Raw genomic sequence first — 25,235 nt, forward strand, 5'->3', positions numbered from 1 at the left:
CTGCCCACTTCTCTTGCAGACTGTGTGGCAGCTTTGAGATGATCGGGTTCACCCCGTGGGCAGTGTCCAGGTAGCACAGTCCAGACAGACGAGGGTCTCTTTTAGCAAGTTCCAGCTCCATAAGCAGGTCACTTAAATCCAGAAGCTTGTGGGCTTCCTTAAGGTTGATCCTTGGAACGTTCTGCAGTCTCTTGAATAGGGACTTTTCTATGGCTTCAGCGCTGCCGTAGGTTCTTTCGAGTCTCTGCCAGGCAGCAGCGAGACCTGCTTCAGCTTGCCCCACATAGACGGTCCTAAGACTCTTGATACGGTTTGTGGATTCAGGACCCAACCATTTTACCATGAGGTCGAGCTCCTGCTCCGCGGATAGGTTGAGATCAGCAATGGCGGCCTTGAAGGTTGCTTTCCAGGCTCTGTAGTTCTCTGCACGGTCGTCGAATTTTGAGAGGCTAGTGCTGATTAGCTCCCTGCTCACCATGAACCTGGCAAACTCGGACATGTCTGATCCTTCACTCCTTGTTACCATATTAGCTTGTGGTGCCCCTCGGGCATATAAGCTGTGTGGCGTGGAAGGGTGACTTGTTCCCGGGTAGAATGATGTCGCTGCAGGGTTGAGCTGTGGTTTAACCTCTAGAGATTCCGATGACTGCTGCTTGAACTGTGGAGGCGGGCTGGAGTGTGCCTTGTGGTCGTCTTGCGATGATGATTGCTCCTGAGGGGGTACATCACGGCGTTGGTCTTGGGTCTCTGTAGGGGCTGTGGGCGATACTGGCACCATAGGTTGGGCTGACTTGGACGTTTCCGCAATGTTGGGTTGAACGTCACTGAAGACGGTGTGCGCTGCAGGTATCTGTTTCTGCACGTAGTCTCTGGTACGAACAGCTGGGTCGTCTTCTTCCTGTGGTGGCAGGCAAATTGGGTCGAGGTTTTGCTTCAATGCTTGCTCGAGTATTTTTACTTCGGCTAATGCAATTTCTTCCTCCATTTCTGTTTGAAGAATCCTTGCTTGAGCCTCTGCTTCTGCTCTCTTCGCTTCTGCTTGAAGAATCTTTGCTCGAGCCTCTGCTTCTGCTCTCTTCGCTTCTGCTTCTGTTTGAAGAATCTTTGCTCGAGCCTCTGCTTCTGCTTTCTTTTCGGTGTATGAACGTCTTAGTTTGGACCGCTCTGCATTTAAACGGGCCTCTAGGATTCTGTCGCTGAGGGCTGAAGTTCTTGAGCAGGATGATTTGTACGACCGAGCAGTGTTTAGACGAGGCTGACCTGTGCGATCTAGTTTCTTGCAGATGGGTGATACGAAGCTCCGCTTTATCTTTGGCGTCTTGCACGGCGGCGTCCCTTTCTGTCTGTGGAATCTGCCTTGCTTAACTCTGATAGGGCTTCGTCGATTTTAGATTCTTTAAGGAAGGCAGCATACTTTGTGGACAGTCTCTTGTATCTGCCGTGGGCCACGTCTAGCTGTCTTATAGTGTCCTGTAAACCCGCTGCATCATTTTTATGGCGTTGGACGCTTGACATAAGGGAGGCGACTCGTTCCCATAGGTCGTCCAAGTTGTCATTGAACTCATCCCTTGTGGAACAGTAATTCTCGAGGACCTTTAATGTTGGCTTGATGGAACGTACTGGTTGTGCATCTGGGTCTGCTGTGGAAGCGGGCTCTGCTTCCTGGTCTTCATAATGGACAGTATCAGGTTGTATTTGCTCTGTTTCAGCATTGGGGAACTGTGGAAGGTCCTTTTCGGCCATTTTGATTTAAGGTGCGCTGTCCCTTTAAGAAACTGAACCTTTAAATTGGGGGCTGGAAATTGCGGTGCAGCTTAGTTGCGACCCCCTGATAAGATTCCCAAGGTGTTGTTGGAGAATTGTGGGGTTCTGCGGTCCGACGATCTGCAGCAGTGCGGTATAATACATAGAGAGTCTTTATGTACAATGCAGTCTGAGGTGATGCTGCAGGAGATTTCTTAGCAGAGCAGGGCTGCAGTATGTGAGCGGGAAGAGAGCGGGCACGTGAATAGTGATATAAGGGTGATTCTGGCCGGGCTTCAAGGCAGTCTTTCGACTGTTCTGTCCCCACATGAGGCGAATGAAGGTGTCGCAGACTAATAAGAGTTGTGAGAGAGATAATCGTACCTTCGTATTTCCTCGATATGAGGCAGACAGGACCAATGCTGCTCAGCGTCCAGAGAGATGATGCACTCCAGGGATTGTGTAATCCAGACTTGTTTATTTTGTAGATCTGGACATACAGCGTATAACTGGTAATACAGAACTTCTCCAGAAATGCAGGGTAGACAGGGTACAGTAAGATGTAGCACCAAGTGTGTCTGCAAGTGTGAGCAGCATGAGAGAGTGGTCGAAAGACTGATGCCTTCCTAAGCCCAGTTCAAAAGCACGTCCTCTCACAACAGAAAGTAAACTGGAAATGGCTGCCAGAGGAAGAGAAGATTTGACCCCTGAACCGGATGTAAGACATGCCCACAAGAAATACATGAAAAACAAGCTGCCATACAGAAAAAGGCCATTGGGTGGCAGCAGAGTAAAATATAACAACATACATGGAAACTGAGGAATATACATGGAACAGCACATATAGCTCGCTCATTCAGGACCACCAGAACTCGTGACATGGAAAAATGTAAAGGAGCAGCAAGGCTCACTCACGAAAGCCTAATCACCTTCATGGCTGAAGCTGCAACAATAATCAATGCAAGACCCCTGGTTCCAGTTCCTAACGACCCGGAGGAGCCCTTGTTATTGACTCCAGCTACTCTACTTACCCAGAAAACAGGACTTTCCAGTGCCCCTCCAGGAGGATTCGACGCGAAGGACCTCTACAAGCGCCAATGGAGACAGGTACAAAGTCTTGCAAATACTTTCTGGGACAGGTGGCGCAAACAATATTTGTCTACCCTGCAGCCACAGATGAAGTGGCAATCTACTAAACCTAATCTGAACATAGGTGACCTTGTTCTTGTGAAAGACTGTCAGATTCACCGGAACCAGTGGCCACTTGGTCTAGTTACCGCAACGTTCCCGAGCAAGGACGGCAACGTCCGCAAAGTTGAGCTAAGGATGACCAAGGGGAATGAACCTAAGACATTTTCCAGACCGGTATCTGAACTGGTCCTATTGTTGCCTTCGGAAGAAAGGAGTAGTGACATCCGTTGATGCCAGACGGGGAGTGTTCTGTCTCCGCCATCTAATATTGTTACCCTGATTATTTGCTTGCATAATCGCAGTTTCCTCAGTATACAGTATTGATATATTCATGCCTTTATTCATCTGTGATGCTTTGGCTCCCTCTAGCGGTCAGAGTTATGTTGGCAGTTCAATCTTGTTTTTGTATTATCCATGTCTGATTCTCCTCCTCCTTTGCAATGCATTATGGTAGCTCAGCCTCCATTTCCCTCCATTTTTCCTTTCACTTTCTTCAGTTTGCCTTCAAGGAAAGACGCTTCACTTCATCCCCCTTGCGATTGCATTGCCGGTATGTCTTTATGCTTCCTATAGATATTCCTGCTCTATATTAGCTTAGTTTAACCAGTTGTACTCCCAGTTTAGTCACTAGCTTTCTAAATGTTATGCATAATGTATATCATGTGTATTATGTATCTGTTCTATGCCATGCACTGATTCTATGTATATCATTGTTCACAGTTTCACTGCATCAATATACCACTACGTTTAATAAAGCACAGACTCAACCACAGTCTCCTTATTGGACCCCGGTATAGCGGTTTAGCTGACTGTATAGCTACGTATGAGCCTGCCTCAGCTAGTGAGGACAGAACAGTGAAACGGCAGCCATCCAACTAGTGGGATTCAAGTCACCGGCTACTCAGAGACTAAATACAGCTACAGCAATCTCTGCACAGCCAAGCACTTTCCCAAGACACCATGTCTCACAAATCGCATAGGACAAGATCTGTTACTTCCGTCTCCTCAAAGACAACATCCATCAGCAGCGCTGTCGCCATTGCCCGCGCAAATGCTGAAGCTGCCAAAATACGAGCGAGCTTTGCTGACCAAGAGATGCAACTTAAATTAGAAAAAGCACGCATAGATGAAGAGAGAGCCGATCAAGAGAGAAGGTCGCGCTTAGAGAGAGCCCATCAAGAGAGAAGGTCGCAGTTAGAGAAGGCACGTGTGGATGCCTCCTTAGAAAGCCTAGCAGCAAAAAGGGAAGCTGCCGCAGCCCTCGCCGAAGCAGAATCGCTAGAAGCCGCGCAAAATCCCAAGCTGCATAGCCAAAGCAGTACGTCGAGTCTGGAGTTTCCACTGCAAGACTCACCACAACGCACATCTCAGTATGTTAATGACCTTCCTGATCCAAACTATAACCCTGAACCAGTACCAAAACCAGAATACGACACCTCCAGCGAAGTGAGCGAGAGTCGTCATGAGGCTCAGGACAGAAACAAACTCGAAAATGTGAGGCAAAACAACTCTGCTAATGACTACCTTGCCCCTCATCAGGTAACCAACGTGGATCACCCTGCTGACGCACCGTACATCAGGCCGAAGCAATACGACACCGGCAGGCGCCACCATGAGGACACTAACAGGTACAAACGCACCTCACATCACTATCAGGGCGACCCATCACCAGTATACTCTGCTGACAACCGGTTCACGACACCTGTGTGACATCCCTGAGATGACCAGCATTTGTCTGCTGTCTCCATCATGTCTCCTGGGCTGGGACATCCCTGAGGTGACCAGCACTTGTCTGCTGTCTCCATCATGTCTCCTGGGCTGGGGCACCTGTGTGACATCCCTGAGGTGACCAGCACTTGTCTGCTGTCTCCATCATGTCTCCTGGGCTGGGACATCCCTGAGGTGACCAGCACTTGTCTGCTGTCTCCATCATGTCTCCTGGGCTGGGACATCCCTGAGGTGACCAGCACTTGTCTGCTGTCTCCATCATGCCTCCTGGGCAGGGGCACCTGTGTGACATCCCTGGGGTGACCAGCACTTGTCTGCTGCCTCCATCATGCCTCCTGGGCTGGGGCACCTGTGTGACATCCCTGGGGTGACCAGCACTTGTCTGCTGTCTCCATCATGCCTCCTGGGCAGGGGCACCTGTGTGACATCCCTGGGGTGACCAGCACTTGTCTGCTGTCTCCATCATGCCTCCTGGGCTGGGGCACCTGTGTGACATCCCTGGGGTGACCAGCACTTGTCTGCTGCCTCCATCATGCCTCCTGGGCAGGGGCACCTGTGTGACATCCCTGGGGTGACCAGCACTTGTCTGCTGTCTCCATCATGCCTCCTGGGCAGGGGCACCTGTGTGACATCCCTGAGGTGACCAGCACTTGTCTGCTGTCTCCATCATGCCTCCTGGGCAGGGGCACCTGTGTGACATCCCTGAGGTGACCAGCACTTGTCTGCTGCCTCCATCATGCCTCCTGGGCAGGGGCACCTGTGTGACATCCCTGGGGTGACCAGCACTTGTCTGCTGTCTCCATCATGCCTCCTGGGCAGGGGCACCTGTGTAACATCCCTGAGGTGACCAGCACTTGTCTGCTGCCTCCATGATGTCTCCTGGGCAGGGGCACCTGTGTGACATCCCTGGGGTGGCCATCACTTGTCTGCTGTCTCCATCATGTCTCCTGGGCTGGGGCACCTGTGTGACATCCCTGAGGTGACCAGCACTTGTCTGCTGCCTCCATCATGTCTCCTGGGCAGGGGCACCTGTGTGACATCCCTGGGGTGGCCATCACTTGTCTGCTTCTTCCTGCCAGGCTCAGAATGCCTCCTGTCATCGCTTCCTCTTCCCAGATGCCACATCACGATTTACCTCAGGATGACGTCCCTCATGTTTCCCCCATTCCACATCTGCCCGCCCATATGTGACTCCTTCCCTCCTGCTGTTCGGGGCACTGAAGCCTGCGGGGAGACTGACTGACCCGGAGCCATGCCAATCTGCCTTCTAGGCACTGTCTACCTGTGGGCGCTGGTCAGTGGGCAAAACGGAAGCCCCCAATGGACCACGGAGAAAGTAAGTGCATCTCTGTATAATTCCTGCTGCTTGCACAGGGAAAAGCCGGCAATGTCTCCGGAGCACGGAGCTCCTGCCAGCTGTTACCGGCCAGGAGATGATGGTGCTTGTGTTTCTCCCGCTGATGACTGAAGGGCAGATCATGTCCTGCCTGTGCCCTGAGGGCACCGCTTACATGGAGGCATAGTGCTGGTAATGGAGGCATTTCTTGGTGGGTAGCACTGTGCGACTACCATCTTATCAGCTCCAGTCGGTAAAAGTGTTGTAAAGGGCGTTGTGCCAAATATCACACTGGCAATACTCCTGTAAGGATGTGCCAGTACAGCTGCCATCCAGCACATGCTACATGCCAGGCACAGCGGGACTTTTCTTCTTTATGGACTTGTCTTAGCTTGTGCTTGTGTTGGTTGTTGTGACACCTGAGGCCAAGGCGCACTGTCTTCATGTCTGTGATAAATAATAATCTTTATTTTTATATAGCGCTAACATATTCCGCAGCACTTTACAGATTGCACACATTATCATCACTGTCCCCGTTGGGGCTCACAATCTAAATTCAGTATGTCTTTGGAATGTGGGAGGAAACCGGAGTACCCGGAGGAAACCCACGCAAACACGGAGAGAACATGCAAACTCTTTGCAGATGTTGTCCTTGGTGGGGTTTGAACCCAGGACTCCAGCGCTGCAAGGCTGCTGTGCTGACCACTGCACGTGTTGGAGCACCTGAAGCCAAAGCACTCTGTCTTCATGTCTGTGATGTGTTGGTACAATTGAAGCCAAGGCGCATTGTCTTCATGTCTGATGTGTGTTGGTGCACCTGAAGCCAAAGCGCAATGTCTACATGTCTGTGATGTGTGTTGGTGCACCTGATGCCAAGGCGCACTGTCTTCATGTCTGTGATGTGTGTTGGTGCACCTGAAGCCAAGGCGCATTGTCTTCATGTCTGATGTGTGTTGACGCACCTGAAGCCAAGGCGCATTGTCTTCATGTCTGATGTGTGTTGACGCACCTGAAGCCAAGGCGCACTGTCTTCATGTCTGTGATGTGTGTTGGTGCACCTGATGCCAAGGCGCACTGTCTTCATGTCTGTGATGTGTGTTGGTGCACCTGAAGCCAAGGCGCACTGTCTTCATGTCTGTGATGTGTGTTGGTGCACCTGAAGCCAAGGCGCATTGTCTTCATGTCTGATGTGTGTTGACGCACCTGAAGCCAAGGCGCAGCACAGTGGCGCAGTGGTTAGCACAGCAGCCTTGCAGCGCTGGAGTCCTGGGTTCTAATCCCACCCAGGACAACATCTGCAAAGAGTTTGTATGTTCTCTCCGTGTTTGCGTGGGTTTCCTCCGGGTACTCCGGTTTCCTCCCACATTCCAAAGACATACTGATAGGGAATCTAGATTGTGAGCCCCATCGGGGACAGTGATGATAATGTGTGCAAACTGTAAAGCGCAGCGAAATATGTTAGCGCTACATAAAAAATAAAAGATAGATAGATTGTCTTCATGTCTGATGTGTGTTGACGCACCTGAAGCCAAGGCGCACTGTCTTCATGTCTGTGATGTGTGTTGGTGCACCTGATGCCAAGGCGCACTGTCTTCATGTCTGTGATGTGTGTTGGTGCACCTGAAGCCAAGGCGCATTGTCTTCATGTCTGATGTGTGTTGACGCACCTGAAGCCAAGGCGCATTGTCTTCATGTCTGATGTGTGTTGACGCACCTGAAGCCAAGGCGCACTGTCTTCATGTATGTGATGTGTGTTGGTGCACCTGAAGCCAAGGCGCAAAGTCTTCATGTCTGTGATGTGTGTTGGTGCACCAGAAGCCAAGGCGCACTGTCTTCATGTCTGATGTGTGTTGATGCACTTGAAGCCAATGCGCACTGTCTTCATCTCTGATGTGTGTTGGTGCACTTAAAGCCAAGGCACTCTATCTTCATGTCTATGATGTGTGTTGGTGCACCTGAAGCCAAGGCGCACTGTCTTCATGTCTGATGTGTGTTGGTGCACTTGAAGACAAGGCACAATGTCTTCATGTCTGATGTGTGTTGGTCCACCTGAAGCCAAGGTGCACTGTCTTCATGTCTGATGTGTGCAGGGCTGCCACTAGAAATTTCGGGGCCCCATACTGGCAAAATTTTCGGGGCCCCCTTGAGACTCCGCCCAGGCTCCACCCCAGCCCCGCCTCCACCCCTCGAACTGTCCACAGTCCCACCGCTCTCTCTTGGAAAAACTCCACTTCTCACCTATCACACATTAACAGTTCCCATCACCAGATCACACATATAACCCGCAGCTTTTGTTTTGGCCAAAAGATTTTTTAAGCCGCCACCATAACACGGTAGACACTTTTGGCCAGACCCTACTCTACTGTAACCTATTAAATATTTGTTAAAATATGCAATACAACTTAGGTATATTTTAATTTATTTTTCAATTTTTTAAATGACCAATAATATCAAATACAAAGAACAAATACCACAGCACTATGACCAGATGACATATTACCACCACAGTGATCGAATATCACATACAAAGAACAAATATCGCTACACCATGACCAGACCACATATTACCACCATATAGTGACTAAATACTGCAATTCTGATCAGTAATAAAAAAAAGCACCATACTATCACCATAAGTGCCATTATACACAGGAGATCTGTACTTAGTATGCAGTGTCTGTGTACAGATAATACAGTGATCACTAGTGAAATTATACACAGGAGCTCTGTATACAGTGTATAGTGTCAGTGTATAGGTAACACACTGACTCACCAGTGACGTCTCTAGGTGAAGTCCTTCATCTTTCATCTAGCACAGACCGCCATCATTTCATCCAGCCAGGACTCGTTTCTGCAGGAAATAACACAGTTATCTCGAGCTCTGCTTGTAGAATACATTACTTAATTTTTCCAACTTCTACATTACACCACATGAAGAAAAAGAGGCGACATAGTATCACTCTACACAGTAACAGGACCGCCCCCTCATTTAAAACTGTATCCTCAAAAAATAAAATAAATACATCACTGCAGTAATAATATCAATAAATTAGTCCCTATGGTAATAATATTCCCCATCCTGGCCAATGTATGTCTCATTCCTGGCGTCAGCCATATGTTCTCCCATCCTGCCCTCATGAGTATCCATTCTGCCCCATATGATCTCCCCATCCTGACCCATTTGTCTCCATCATATCCATCCTGCCCCATGATCCTGCAAGGTCTGTCTCCAGTTCTTCCCCCAGTGTCTCCAATCATGCCCCCATGTCTGCAATCCTGCCACTTGTCTCCAATCATGCCTCTTGTGTCTCCATTCTGCCCCATCTGTCTCCAATCCTTCCACATCTGTCTCCAGTCATGCCCCCATGTCTTTCATCATACCCCGAATCTCCATTCTGCCCGTGTCCAGCATACTGCCCGTGTCCAGCATTCTGCCCCCGTGTCCAGCATCTCTGCCCCCGTGTCCAGCATCTCTGCCCCCGTGTCCAGCATCTCTGCCCCCGTGTCCAGCATCTCTGCCCCCGTGTCCAGCATCTCTGCCCCCGTGTCCAGCATCTCTGCCCGTGTGTCCAGCATCACTGCCCCTGTGTCCAGCATTCTGCCCGTGTACAGCATACTGCCCCTGTGTCCAGCATTCTGCCCGTGTCCAGCATTCTGCCCCTGTGCCCAGCATTCTGCCCCTGTGCCCAGCATACTGCCCGTGTCCAGCATACTGCCCGTGTCCAGCATACTGCCCCTGTGTCCAGCATACTGCCCCTGTGTCCAGCATTCTGCCCGTGTCCAGCATTCTGCCCCTGTGTCCAGCATTCTGCCCCTGTGTCCAGCATTCTGCCTCTGTGTCCAGCATACTGCCTTTTTGTCCAGCATTCTGCCCCTGTGTCCAGCATTCTGCCCCAGCGTGTCCAGCATTCTGCCCCAGCGTGTCCAGCATTCTGCCCCAGCGTGTCCAGCATTCTGCCCCAGCGTGTCCAGCATTCTGCCCGTGTCCAGAATACTGCCCGTGTCCAGAATATTGCCCCTGTGTCCAGCATAATGCTCCTGTGTCCAGCATAATGCCCCTGTGTCCTGCATCTCTGCCCCAGCGTGTCCAGCATTCTGCCGCTGTATAGCATTCTGCCCGTGTCCAGCATCTCTGCCCGTGTCCAGCATTCTGCCCCTTTGTCCAGCATAATGCCCCTGTGTCCAGCATCTCTGCCCCAGCGTGTCTAGCATTCTGCACGTGTAGCATTCTGCCCGTGTCCAGAATACTGCCCCTTTGACCATCATAATGCCCCAGCGTGTCCAGCATTCTGCCCCTGTGTAGCATTCTGCCCGTGTCCAGAATACTGCCCCTTTGTCCAGCATTCTGCCCCTGTGTCCAGCATAATGCCCGTGTCCAGCATTCTGCCTGTGTCCAGCATAATGCCCGTGTCCAGCATTCTGCCCGTGTCCAGCATAATGCCCCTGTGTCCAGCTTTCTGCCCCTTTGTCCAGCATAATGCCCCTGTGTCCAGAATACTGCCCCTGTGTCCAGCATAATGCCCCTGTGTCCAGCATTCTGCCCGTGTCCAGAATACTGCCCGTGTCCAGCATAATGCCCCTGTGTCCAGCATAATGCCCCTGTGTCCAGCTTTCTGCCCCTTTGTCCAGCATAATGCCCCTGTGTCCAGAATACTGCCCCTTTGTCCAGCTTTCTGCCCCCGTGTCCAGCATAATGCCCGTGTCCAGCTTTCTGCCCCTTTGTCCAGCATTCTGCCCCCGTGTCCAGCATAATGCCCCTGTGTCCAGCATAATGCCCGTGTCCAGAATACTGCCCCTTTGTCCAGCATAATGCCCCTGTGTCCAGCATTCTGCCCCTGTGTCCAGAATACTGCCCCTTTGTCCAGCATAATGCCCCTGTGTCCAGCATAATGCCCGTGTCCAGCTTTCTGCCCCTTTGTCCAGCATAATGCCCGTGTCCAGAATACTGCCCGTGTCCAGCATTCTGCCCATGTGTCCAGCATAATGCTCCGGTCTGTGTCCAGCTTTCTGCCCCTTTGTCCAGCATTCTGCCCCCGTGTCCAGCATCTCCTCTACCCCTGTGTCCAGCTTTCTGCCCCTTTGTCCAGCATTCTGCCCCCGTGTCCAGCATCTCCTCTACCCCTGTGTCCAGCTTTCTGCCCCTTTGTCCAGCATTTTGCCCCTGTGTCCAGCATCTCCTCTGCCCAGCTTTCTGCCCCTTTGTCCAGCATTTGCCTGTGTCCAGCATCTTCTCTGCCCAGCTTTCTGCCTCCAGCGTGCCCAGCATTCTGCCCCCGTGTCCAGCATACTGCCCCGGGACCCCTCCCCTGGATCGCCGCTACCAAAAAAAAAAAATATATATATATACTTCTTACCTGGCCGTGTGCTCCTGCGGCGGGCGAAGCTCCTCCACACAGGTGAAGGACGCACTCGCCGGCGGCTGACGACGTCAGACGCCGGCGAGGTGCGACTGCACACTGCGGCCGCTCAATTCAGCTGCCAGCCTCCGACTGGCTGGCGGCGACGTTTAACTATTGACGTGCGGGCACGGGCCCGCACGTCAATAGTGTGCTGCAGCGCTTGCAGGGGGACCCGGTGAGCAGATGAGACGGGGCCCGATGCGGGCCCCCTCTGCCCACCGGGCCCCATACGCCAGTCATGGCTGTCATGCCCTGATGGCGGCCCTGGATGTGTGTTAGTGCATCTGAAGCCAAAGCGCAATGTCTTCATGTCAGTGATGTGTGTTGGTGCACCTGAAGCCAACGTGCTCTGTCTTCATGTCTGATGTGAGTTGGTGCACCTGAAGCCAAGTCGCACTGTCTTAATATCTGAAGTGTGTTGGTGCACTTGCAGCCAAGGCCCTCTGTCTTCATGTCTGTGATGTGTGTTGGTGCACTTGCAGCCCAGGCACTCTGTCTTCATATCTGTGTTGTGTGTTTGTGCACCTGATGCCAAGGCGCGCTGTCTTCATGTCTGTTATGTGTGTTGGTGCACCTGATGCCAAGGCGCACTGTCTTCATGTCTGTGATGTGTGTTGGTGCACTTGAAGCCGAGGCGCACTGTCTTCATGTCTGTGATGTGTGTTGGTGCACTTGCAGCCCAGGCACTCTGTCTTCATATCTGTGATGTGTGTTGGTGCACCTGATGCCAAGGCACACTGTCTTCATGTCTGTTATGTGTGTTGGTGCACCTGATGCCAAGGCGCACTGTCTTCATGTCTGTTATGTGTGTTGGTGCACCTGATGCCAAGGCGCACTGTCTTCATGTCTGTGATGTGTGTTGGTGCACTTGAAGCCGAGGCGCACTGTCTTCATGTCTGTGATGTGTGTTGGTGCACCTGATGCCAGGGCGCACTGTATTCATGTCTGTGATGTGTGTTGGTGCACCTGAAGCCAATGTTTCCTTGATTTGAACAGTCATTTTGTGCTGACAGGGTCCTTTTAACACAAAAACTATTGTAAGTGTTCTATTTCCTTTTTTCCCACAGTCGGTGAGATGAAGGCATATGGTGAAAAAAAAGGAACAATAGGAAGTGTTGTTTACTCCAGTCTTAATGAATGTTTGCTGGAGTACAATGCGCCAATTTAATTAAGAAATGTAGACCACTTAATGATTTCTGTTCATCATCTCAGTGATGTGCGCCTTGCTAGATACGTGCTTCCATTTAGCAACTGGCACAGCATTTCTGGTGTAAGAAGCGCTGGCACCCTTACACAATTTTATAGGTAGTTGTAGTCACACTTGGTTCTGCCTCCTCCCCAGCTCTGCCTGTTTAGCCACAGCGGTTTTCCTGGCTAAAACACTTTGATGTAAAGTGCAGGCTGGAGCAGGCGCCCATCCCCCATGCGGCGCTTAGTGGAAGCCGACATGACAGGGGTTGGGGAAGGAAAGGGGTGGGGTGGGTGTAATGAGTCATTTTAGGGGGTGGCTATGGTAATGGGTGGGGGGTTTATAATGTTAGGGGGGTGGAGCGGGGCACTTTCCCGCTCTGAAGCGCAGCGAGAAGTCCCCTCGCTCCTCCACTCACCATGGCGTCCGTGTACCAGGCCCTGGAGTCCCTTCAGCAGGCAGCGGCGACCCAGCCCCCGGGCTGGCTGGAAGCACAAGTGGCGGGGATCATCGGCGGTGGAAGCGGCGCTGCAGCGGTGGAATCCGGAATGCTGCGGCGTTCATGCCGGGTACGTCCCCCAGAGCGACTCTCACCCGACGTCCCTTCCAGGCCTCAGCGCCGGCGCCGGAGCCCCTCCCGGGACCCTGCAGTCCGGGCGCCTGCATCTAAGCCCCAAAGCAGGCCCCGGGCTGGGAGGAATCCACCGGCCGGGATGAGGCCTACAGCGTCGCGCGGCCCTTCCTGCCCTGTGCCTGGGGCGGGGTCAGCGCTCACTGGGGCTGCAGGAGGACCAGGGGATGTTACAGCAGGCCGCCGGGCTAACTCACCTGGCAGGCGTCCTGCTTCGTCCCCGGGATTGACCCAGCGGTGGAGCACAGCAGGGAAATGCAGCGGCAGGTGGCCCCCCAGTGGTTTCGGGGTTGCTGGACCTGCCAGTAGATGGCGCTGATGGCGCTCTCGGCGCGTGCCAGCACTGGAGTGCTGGCAGTGGATCGTCGCATCACTCCCCGCATCACGGAGCGGGCAGCGGGTCCAGAGTCAGCAGGCACGCCCCAGTACAGGGGCCAGCTGGCTCATCTGCAAGCAACAGGCTCCACGTTTCCAGGGCGGCTGGGCCCTCGGCAGCATCACCAGTGGGATCCGTGAGGTCGGTCATCAGTGGACCTCCTCTCCCGGGGGGTCCGGAGGGAGCTTCGAGATCATCGATCGACGGGATGGACGCACGCCCAGCGGCTGGAGGGATCACAGCTCTCTCGCAGCCCGGTGAGTATAGCTCCATGTCTTGTTTGTCTATTGCGGTATCTCAGTCTGTGGGGGTCGGTACGGTGGGGGCGTCGGGCGTAGTTAGTCAGGGCGCGTCGGCGGCGGCCGGTTTGGGGGAAGCGGGCGTTAGCGAACTGCTGGGTAATGTCAGAGAGTTAATCGCGCGGCTGGATAGTGGTGTGTCTTTGCCTGGTCAGTTGGCCGCGTGGGTAGGGCCGCGGGAAGCCGGGCGAGTGTTTCCGGGTTGGGGCCTGGTGGCGCATAACAGCGCTGTTGAGCCGGTGTCCGTATCAGTACAGACCGAGAAATAGAAAGAATGCAGGATTCATTTAGATGACAGGGCGTATGGCGAAGTGTTTGTGTGCTTCGAGGGCCCGTTGGGGGTCCATTTGAAGAAGGAAGTGAGGGAAAAGATTTGGAAAGACGAATACGTCGAAATCTTTTCCCTGCTCCCGCTGGAAAAGTTTAACTTGGACAAGGGGAAAAAAGATGAGAGCAAGAAGGAGGAGGAAGAGAAGCGTAGGTGGCGGCTTATACCGCAGACCTTCGTAAATTGGTTGCAGGCATTTGCGATCCTGGCCAGCGTTGTGGGTGAAAAGGCACCTGAGAATTGTTCCGGCCTTTTCTGTTACATGGACTCGATTGGGGAGGCGCACCGTGTATATGGGGGTCAGGCGTGGCTCCGATATGATGAGCAGTTCAGGCAGAGAAAAGCGATACGGCCGGCTATACGTTGGGATCAAAAGGATATTGGCTTATGGCTTTGGGTGATGGCACCCACACGGTTGGGACAACCCTTTCAGGGTGGGGCCGGTGGGACCGGCCAGTTTGCATCCCAAGGGACTGCTGGGGGGTCCGGGAGTCAGTCGGGAGGGCAGAAGCATGGCTTATGCTGGCAATTTAACAAGGGCCAGTGCAGATTCGGCGCTACGTACAGGTTTAAGCACGTGTGTTCGCACTGCAGTGGTTCTTCACATGGTGCCGCACGGTGTTTCAAAAAGAACAAGTCCAAGACCGAGTCTGGTAATTCCAAAGGGGGTGACGCCAGTGAAGCTGGGCGCGATGGCCCCTTATCTAAGTAGATACCCTGATAGGAAGGGGGCCGAACTGTTGCGGTCTGGGTTTCAGGATGGTTTTAGGATACCGCCCCCCCCGTTTGTCATTCCCAGGTCTTGTAAAAACCTCAGGTCTGCTGAGGAATATGCTGGTGTCGTCACTGAGAAATTGTCAAAGGAGGTTGCTTTGGGCAGAATGTCGGGACCGTTTCAGGATCCCCCTTTTGTGGATTTGGTGGTTTCCCCGTTGGGTGTCGTGCCTAAAAAAGAACCTAATAAGTTCAGGCTGATTCACCATTTGTCGTACTCTCGGGGTCGATCCGTCAATGACGGGATTGATCCGGAACTCTGCTCGGTTGTTTATACATCATTTGACGAGGCGGCCCGTTGGGATCGGCGTTGCGGTAGGGGAGCGCTTTTGGCGAAGACGGACATTGAATCCGCTTTTCGCTTGTTGCCGGTTCACCCGGAGAGTTCAAGGTTATTGGAGTGTTTTTGGAACGGCGGGTTTTTTATGGACAGATGTTTGCCGATGGGCTGTTCCTTGTCGTGTTCGTACTTTGAAACGTTTAGTTCGTTTATTGAATGGGTCGTACGGGACACATCGGGCTTTGATTCGGTGATCCATTATTTGGATGACTTTTTGTGCATTGGTCCGGCAGATTCCAGGTGTTGTGAACTTGTTTTGCGTTCAGTTTGTTGGTGTGGCTGAGCTCTTTGGCGTGCCGTTGGCTCCGGGCAAGACTGAGGGGCCTTGTACGTGCCTTTCGTTCTTGGGCATTGTTATTGACACAGTGAATTGGGAATTTCGTTTACCGGAGGAGAAGGTGGTCGCGTTATGCATTGAGGTCGCAAGGGCGAGGCGTGTGAAGAAGTTGCAGTTACGGGAGGTTCAGTCGTTGCTCGGTAAATTGAATTTTGCGTGCCGCATCGTTCCACAGGAGGTTCCGATTTGGAGGTTTGGGATCGTTTCTTGGCGGATTACAATGGTAGGTCTTTGCTCATGGAGGACGTTGTGGTTAACGCAGAGTTGGATTTGTTTACGGATGCTTCCGGCGGTGTAGGTTTTGGAGCCTACTTCAGAGGACAGTGGAGTGCGACGAGGTGGCCAGCTGAATGATTTGGGAACGGCTTGGTCAAAAATGTGACTCTGCTGGAGATCTTTCCCATTTTGGTGGCCGTGCATTTGTGGAAGTCTGAGTTTCGGAATAGGAGAATCCGTTTTAATTGCGACAATATGGGTGTGGTGTGTGCTATCAACAGCCTATCAGCATCCTCACCTCCGGTGATTCGGGTTTTGCGGCAGCTAGTGTTGTCTTGCTTGTCTTTGAATGCGCATGTTACCGCCTCTCATGTTCCCGGGGTTCAGAATTCCATTGCTGACTCATTGTCTCGTTTACAGTGGAATCGATTTCGTGTACTGGCTCCGACGGCGGAGGAACTGGGTCTGGATTGCCCACCGGAACTCTGGAGCGTGGTCTCAGGGCAGCAGACCATTTGATAAGGGCTTCATTGTCGCCCAGCACTTGGGCCGCGTATCAGTCAGTATGGGGTGCATGGGAAGGGTGGTTGGAATCCTGCCAGGGTGGAGGTTCTGCGGAAGATGAAGTGGGCGCCTTATTGTTGTGGCTGAGTAAAGGGGCTAAGGAGGGCTCAGTCCTCAGCAAAGGCTGGGCGCATTTGTGCGGGCTTGGCTTTTGGCTTTAAACTTAAAAGGGGTTAAGGGACCTGACGAAAGTGTTTCTGGTCCGGCAGGCGTTTAAGGGGTTCGGGCGACAGAGTGGTACGGGGGACCGCAGATGCCCGGTTTTTTTCCAGATGTTGGAATCTCTAGGGGGGCGCTTGTCGGAAGTTTGTGTTTCGGATTTTGAAATCGCTCTTTTCCGTTTGGCTTTTTCCTTAGCCTTTTTTGGGGCTTTGCGCATCGGGGAGCTGGTGGCTCAGAGCAGGAGTAGTTGTGGAGGTTTGCTGGCTAAGGATGTTGTGCTGGCTAACGGTCGTTTGGAATTCTGGATTCGGCGGTCTAAAACGGATCAGCTGGGAAGGGGACGAAGGGTTGTGCTGGGGGCAGTGGTTAATTCATTGATGTGCCCCATTCGTTGTTTACAGGTGTTCCTCAGTTTTGATCCGGTGAGGTCTGGGCCTTTATTATGCCACGCGGATGGGTCATTTTTGTCAAAATTTCAATTCATAGCGGTTTTTAGACAGGGGTTAGCGCTGATGGGTTTGGATACATCTCGTTTCGCCTCGCATTCCTTTCGGATCGGGGCTGCGACCGAGGCCGCGTCGGGCGGTTTGTTGCCCGAGGTGGTACAGAGAATTGGTAGATGGGAGTCGAACCGGTACAGGAGTTACATTCAGCCCTGATGGGCCGGGGGTCGTTACGAAGTTAAAGAGTTATAGTATGGTTTTCTATGTTAAGTTTCTTTTTCGTTGTAGGTGCCAAACCCTTCTTGGTCTGGATATTGGGACACTCGTATGTCCATTGGGGCGCTTGGCGGGCAGATATGCGACGAGACGGACGGCAGCTCGGGTTTCATCGGGACGTGGCGGTCGTTCGGTGGTTAGGTTTCCGAGGCATGGAGTGGAACAGGGTCAGCCAGGAGGTGCACAACAGTGCCCAGCTTGACAGGCCTCCAGACATCTTGGTGCTCCACGCGGGAGGCAACGATCTGGGTGTCCGTCCTTTCCGGGAATTGGTGAGAGACATTAAGCACAACCTTTTACGCTTATGGTTGGCGTATAGTGGCTTGACTGTCGTGTGGTCGAATATCGTGCCGCGCAGGTTTTGGCGCCACGCGAGATCATCTGCGAAGATTAACAAAGCGCCGATCAAACTCAATCGAGCGGTGTCCGGGTTTGTACAGCGGAATGGGGGAGTGGCGGTGCGGCATGTGGACCTGGAGGATGGGGGCGAGGAATTTTTGTTGGGTGACGGTGTGCACCTAAACGCTGTGGGTATTGATTTATGGGCACTGGCTTTACAACAAGGTATTGAGAGGGCCATAGCAATTCAGTGTGGGGGGGTCTCGGGTCTTTGAGGGGTCAAGAGACCCTCGTTGTGGCGGTTGGGAGGGGTCCTTGAAGTTGGTTCTAAATTGCGCTGGGGGTCCGTGGGTATATGGATTCCTCAGTTGGTTTTATGTGGTGGTTATTTGGTCTGGTGATTTGGGGGGATTTGGCCAGCGGTGGCTTGATCCTCAGGGGTTCAGTGGACGATGGCACCCTTTGAGGTGATTTGGTGCTCCCGAGTCAGGGGGTAACGGCTGGGAGTAAGTTACGGTTGGTTCGTCCACTGTTTGTTACGGTTTTTGTTTAATCGCCAGATTTTCAAGCTTCAAGGACCCACCCCCGATTTATTGATTGGTTATTTATGTAATGTTAATTTGTTTGTTTAATAAAGGCTGCTGTGGCCAAAATTATCCAACAATGGCTTTAGTGTCATTTATGGTTCATTGGGGGAGGGTGGAAATCTTCAGGCCTGGGGCCTAAAAGGTTAAGCACCCCACATAAATTGACCATACCAATGTCAAGTGCAGGCTGGAGCAGGCGCCCATCCCCCATGCGGCGCTTAGTGGAAGCCGACTGTTATGGCTGGCAATCAGGCAACACAGCGTGCAGTAATCAGCGCACATACAGAGATCTGGCAATAACCCAAAACAATAGGACGAGCTCTGAGACGTGGAATCTCTGTAGACTGCAGTACCTGATCTATCCTCACACAACTGGAAGCAGCAGTGGATTGCGCCTATCAACTACCTATGCAACTCGGCACTGCCTGAGGAGCTGACTAGCCTGAAGATAGAAATACAAGCCTGACTTACCTCAGAGAAATACCCCAAAGGAATAGGCAGCCCCCACATATAATGACTGTTAGCAAGATGAAAAGACAAACGTAGGAATGAAATAGATTCAGCAAAGTGAGGCCCGATATTCTAGACAGAGCGAGGATAGCAAAGAGAACTATGCAGTCTACAAAAAACCCTAAAACGAAAACCACGCAAAGGGGCAAAAAGACCCACCGTGCCGAACTAACAGCACGGCGGTGCACCCCTTTGCTTCTCAGAGCTTCCAGCAAAAGATAATAACAAGCTGGACAGAAAAAACAGAAAACAAACTAGAAGCACTTATCTAGCAGAGCAGCAGGCCCAAGGAAAGATGCAGTAGCTCAGATCCAACACTGGAACATTGACAAGGAGCAAGGAAGACAGACTCAGGTGGAGCTAAATAGCAAGGCAGCCAACGAGCTCACCAAAACACCTGAGGGAGGAAGCCCAGAGACTGCAATACCACTTGTGACCACAGAAGTGAACTCAGCCACAGAATTCACAACAGTACCCCCCCCTTGAGGAGGGGTCACCGAACCCTCACCAGAACCCCCAGGCCGACCAGGATGAGCCACATGAAAGGCACGAACAAGATCTGGGGCATGGACATCAGAGGCAAAAACCCAGGAATTATCTTCCTGAGCATAACCCTTCCATTTGACCAGATACTGGAGTTTCCGTCTAGAGACACGAGAATCCAAAATCTTCTCCACAATATACTCCAATTCCCCCTCCACCAAAACAGGGGCAGGAGGCTCCACAGATGGAACCATAGGTGCCACGTATCTCCTCAACAACGACCTATGGAATACATTATGTATGGAAAAGGAGTCTGGGAGGGTCAGACGAAAAGACACCGGATTGAGAATCTCAGAAATCCTATACGGACCAATAAAACGAGGTTTAAATTTAGGAGAGGAAACCTTCATAGGTATATGACGAGAAGATAACCAAACCAGATCCCCAACACGAAGTCGGGGTCCCACACGGCGTCTGCGATTAGCGAAAAGCTGAGCCTTCTCCTGGGACAAGGTCAAATTGTCCACTACCTGAGTCCAGATCTGCTGCAACCTGTCCACCACATAATCCACACCAGGACAGTCCGAAGACTCAACCTGTCCTGAAGAGAAACGAGGATGGAACCCAGAATTGCAGAAAAATGGAGAGACCAAGGTAGCCGAGCTGGCCCGATTATTAAGGGCGAACTCAGCCAACGGCAAAAATGACACCCAATCATCCTGGTCAGCGGAAACAAAACATCTCAGATATGTTTCCAAGGTCTGATTGGTTCGTTCGGTCTGGCCATTAGTCTGAGGATGGAAGGCCGAGGAAAAAGATAGGTCAATGCCCATCCTACCACAAAAGGCTCGCCAGAACCTCGAGACAAACTGGGAACCTCTGTCAGAAACAATATTCTCAGGAATGCCATGTAAACGAACCACATGCTGGAAGAACAAAGGCACCAAATCAGAGGAGGAAGGCAATTTAACCAAGGGCACCAGATGGACCATTTTAGAAAAGCGATCACAGACCACCCAAATGACAGACATTTTTTGAGAAACGGGAAGGTCAGAAATGAAATCCATCGAAATATGTGTCCAAGGCCTCTTCGGGACCGGCAAGGGCAAAAGCAACCCACTGGCACGTGAACAGCAGGGCTTAGCCCTAGCACAAATTCCACAGGACTGCACAAAAGCACGCACATCCCGTGACAGAGATGGCCACCAGAAGGATCTAGCAACCAACTCCCTGGTACCAAAGATTCCTGGATGACCGGCCAGCACCGAACAATGAAGTTCAGAGATAACTTTACTAGTCCACCTATCAGGGACGAACAGTTTCTCGGCCGGACAACGATCAGGTTTATTAGCCTGAAATTTCTGCAACACTCTCCGCAAATCAGGGGAGATGGCAGACACAATGACTCCTTCCTTGAGGATACTCGCCGGCTCAGATAACCCCGGAGAGTCGGGCACAAAACTCCTAGACAGAGCATCCGCCTTCACATTTTTAGAGCCCGGAAGGTATGAAATCACAAAATCAAAACGAGCAAAAAATAACGACCAACGGGCCTGTCTAGGATTCAAGCGCTTGGCAGACTCAAGATAAGTAAGGTTCTCATGATCAGTCAAAACCACCACGCGATGCTTAGCACCCTCAAGCCAATGACGCCACTCCTCGAATGCCCACTTCATGGCCAGCAACTCTCGGTTGCCCACATCATAATTACGCTCAGCAGCAGAAAATTTCCTGGAAAAGAAAGCACATGGTTTGAACACTGAGCAACCAGAACCTCTCTGTGACAAAACCGCCCCTGCACCAATCTCAGAAGCATCAACCTCGACCTGGAACGGAAGAGAAACATCAGGTTGACACAACACAGGGGCACAGCAAAAACGACGCTTCAACTCCTGAAAAGCTTCCACGGCAGCAGAAGACCAATTAACCAAATCAGCACCCTTCTTGGTCAAATCGGTCAATGGTCTGGCAATGCTAGAAAAATTACAGATGAAGCGACGATAAAAATTAGCAAAGCCCAGGAATTTCTGCAGACTTTTTAGAGATGTCGGCTGAGTCCAATCCTCGATGGCCTGAACCTTAACCGGATCCATCTCGATAGTAGAAGGGGAAAAGATGAACCCCAAAAATGAAACTTTCTGCACACCGAAGAGACACTTTGATCCCTTCACGAACAAGGAATTAGCACGCAGTACCTGGAAAACCATTCTGACTTGCTTCACATGAGACTCCCAATCATCTGAGAAGATCAAAATGTCATCCAAGTAAACAATCAAGAATTTATCCAGATACTCACGGAAAATGTCATGCATAAAAGACTGAAAAACAGATGGAGCATTGGCAAGTCCGAACGGCATCACCAGATACTCAAAATGACCCTCGGGCGTATTAAATGCCGTTTTCCATTCATCTCCCTGCCTGATTCTCACCAGATTATACGCACCACGAAGATCAATCTTAGTAAACCAACTAGCCCCCTTAATCCGAGCAAACAAGTCAGAAATCAATGGCAAGGGATACTGAAACTTAACAGTGATCTTATTAAGAAGGCGGTAATCAATACACGGTCTTAGCGAACCATCCTTCTTGGCTACAAAAAAGAACCCTGCTCCCAATGGTGACGACGATGGGCGAATATATCCCTTCTCCAGGGACTCCTTCACATAACTGCGCATAGCGGTGTGTTCAGGTACGGACAAATTAAATAAACGACCCTTAGGGAATTTACTACCAGGAATCAAATCGATAGCACAATCACAATTCCTATGCGGAGGAAGGGCATCAGACTTGGACTCTTCAAATACATCCTGAAAGTCCGACAAGAACTCTGGGATGTCAGAAGGAATGGATGACGAAATAGACAAAAATGGAACATCACCATGTACTCCCTGACAACCCCAGCTGGTTACCGACATAGAGTTCCAATCCAATACTGGATTATGGGTTTGTAGCCATGGCAACCCCAACACGACCACATCATGCAAATTATGCAGTACCAAAAAGCGAATAACTTCCTGATGTGCAGGAGCCATGCACATGGTCAGCTGGGCCCAGTACTGAGGCTTATTCTTGGCCAGAGGTGTAGCATCAATTCCTCTCAACGGAATAGGACACCGCAAAGGCTCCAAGAAAAATCCACAACGTTTAGCATAATCCAAATCCATCAGATTCAGGGCAGCGCCTGAATCCACAAACGCCATGACAGAATATGATGACAAAGAGCACATTAAGGTAATGGACAAAAGGAATTTGGACTGTACAGTACCAATAACGGCAGAGCTATCGAACCGCCTAGTGCGTTTAGGACAATTAGAAATAGCATGAGTAGAATCACCACAATAGAAACACAGTCTGTTCAGACGTCTGTGTTCGTGCCGTTCTACTTTAGTCATAGTCCTGTCGCACTGCATAGGCTCAGGCTTACTCTCAGACAATACCGCCAGATGGTGCACAGATTTACGCTCGCGCAAGCGACGACCGATCTGAATGGCCAAGGACATAGACTCATTCAAACCAGCAGGCATAGGAAATCCCACCATTACATCCTTAAGAGCTTCAGAGAGACCCTTTCTGAACAAAGCCGCTAGTGCAGATTCATTCCACAGAGTGAGTACTGACCATTTTCTAAATTTCTGACAATATACTTCTACATCATCCTGACCCTGGCATAAAGCCAGCAGATTTTTCTCAGCTTGATCCACTGAATTAGGCTCATCGTAAAGCAATCCCAGCGCCTGGAAAAATGCATCAACATTACTCAATGCAGAATCTCCTGGTGCAAGAGAAAACGCCCAGTCCTGTGGGTCGCCGCGCAAAAAAGAAATAATAATCAAAACCTGTTGAATAGGATTACCAGAAGAATGAGGTTTCAAGGCCAAAAATAGCTTACAATTATTTCTGAAGCTCAGGAACTTAGTTCTGTCACCAAAAAACAAATCAGGAATCGGAATTCTTGGTTCTAGCATCGATTTCTGATCAATAGTATCTTGAATCTTTTGTACATTTACAACGAGATTATCCATTGAGGAGCACAGAGCCTGAATATCCATGTCCACAGCTGTGTCCTGAAGCACTCTAATGTCTAGGGGAAAAAAAAGACTGAAGACAGAGCTAAGAAAAAAAAATGATGTCAGGATTTCTCTTTTCCCTCTATTGGAAATCATTGAAAGGCTCCTTGTACTGTTATGGCTGGCAATCAGGCAACACAGCGTGCAGTAATCAGCGCACATACAGAGATCTGGCAATAACCCAAAACAATAGGACGAGCTCTGAGACGTGGAATCTCTGTAGACTGCAGTACCTGATCTATCCTCACACAACTGGAAGCAGCAGTGGATTGCGCCTATCAACTACCTATGCAACTCGGCACTGCCTGAGGAGCTGACTAGCCTGAAGATAGAAATACAAGCCTGACTTACCTCAGAGAAATACCCCAAAGGAATAGGCAGCCCCCACATATAATGACTGTTAGCAAGATGAAAAGACAAACGTAGGAATGAAATAGATTCAGCAAAGTGAGGCCCGATATTCTAGACAGAGCGAGGATAGCAAAGAGAACTATGCAGTCTACAAAAAACCCTAAAACGAAAACCACGCAAAGGGGCAAAAAGACCCACCGTGCCGAACTAACAGCACGGCGGTGCACCCCTTTGCTTCTCAGAGCTTCCAGCAAAAGATAATAACAAGCTGGACAGAAAAAACAGAAAACAAACTAGAAGCACTTATCTAGCAGAGCAGCAGGCCCAAGGAAAGATGCAGTAGCTCAGATCCAACACTGGAACATTGACAAGGAGCAAGGAAGACAGACTCAGGTGGAGCTAAATAGCAAGGCAGCCAACGAGCTCACCAAAACACCTGAGGGAGGAAGCCCAGAGACTGCAATACCACTTGTGACCACAGAAGTGAACTCAGCCACAGAATTCACAACAGCCGACATGACAGGGGTTGGGGAAGGAAAGGGGTGGGGGTGGGTGTAATGAGTCATTTTAGGGGGTGGCTATGGTAATGGGTGGGGGGTTTATAATGTTAGGGGGAGGAGCGGGGCACTTTCCCGCTCTGAAGCGCAGTGAGAAGTCCCGCCCGCCCGCCCTGTATTTTTTATTTTCTCCAAGGGTTAGTTTATTTTCGGGTCATAGTGGCTAGCGGTTGGGAGGGGTCCTTGAAGTTGGTGCTAAATTGCGCTGGGGGTCCGTGGGTATATGGATTCCTCAGTTGGTCTTATGTGGTGGTTATTTGGTCTGGTGATTTGGGGGGATTTGGCCAGCGGTGGCTTGATCCTCAGGGATTCAGTGGACGATGGCACCCTTCGGGGTGATTTGGTGCTCCCGAGCCAGGGGGTAACGGCTGGGAGTAAGTTACGGTTGGTTCGTCCACTGTTTGTTACTGTTTTTGTTTAATCGCCAGATTTTCAAGCTTCAAGGACCCACCCCCGATTTATTGATTGGTTATTTATGTAATGTTAATTTGTTTGTTAAATAAAGGCTGCTGTGGCCAAAATTATCCAACAATGGCTTTAGTGTCGTTTATGGTTCATTGGGGGGGGGGGGGAAATCTTCAGGCCTGGGGCTTAAAAGGTTAAGCACGCCACGTAAATTGACCATACCAATGTCATGGACCCAGAGAATGTTGCATAAACACATAAAATAGCCAGAGACTTTCACCTTGAGCACTACAGTACAGGGTGGTGATGTTATAACTAGCAATGAGCTGTCCACCCCCCAGCAATCATAATCTCACAGTTTCACTAAGGCCGGGGTCCCATTATGGCATCCGATGATTCTCTCATGCAACAGCATCGGATCATCCGATATGCTAATGACACTTTGCTCCTGATCTGCTGTGAGCGTGAGCCGAGTGACGGTGCTCTCATATGAAAGGATCGGAGTACAGCTATGGAGGAGGCAGAAAAAGTCATTTCTCCATCCCCTCTGCTGCCGTCGGCGGTGGGAATTGCACTGCACTTGGTGATATCTGAGTGCAGTGCA

At 51.0% G+C, this 25,235-nt stretch overlaps 1 protein-coding gene across 2 annotated transcripts in view; it reads left to right on the plus strand.

Annotated features, from left to right (window-relative positions):
* The first annotated feature begins 5,820 nt into the window (after positions 1 to 5,820).
* QPCT (glutaminyl-peptide cyclotransferase) overlaps positions 5,821 to 25,235 on the plus strand; it is a 248,470-nt gene continuing 229,055 nt past the window's right edge. Inside the window, exon 1 of one of the 2 annotated variants that reach the window (XM_069769480.1) lies at positions 5,821 to 5,998. In XM_069769480.1, the coding sequence (XP_069625581.1) occupies positions 5,915 to 5,998 (84 nt within the window). In that variant the 5' untranslated portion in view covers positions 5,821 to 5,914. The remainder of the gene's footprint in view (positions 5,999 to 25,235) is intronic. The other variant, XM_069769478.1, reaches the window with a different exon arrangement.

The sequence above is a fragment of the Ranitomeya imitator genome, chromosome 5 (assembly GCF_032444005.1).
Source record: "Ranitomeya imitator isolate aRanImi1 chromosome 5, aRanImi1.pri, whole genome shotgun sequence".
Lineage (NCBI taxonomy): Eukaryota > Metazoa > Chordata > Amphibia > Anura > Dendrobatidae > Ranitomeya > Ranitomeya imitator.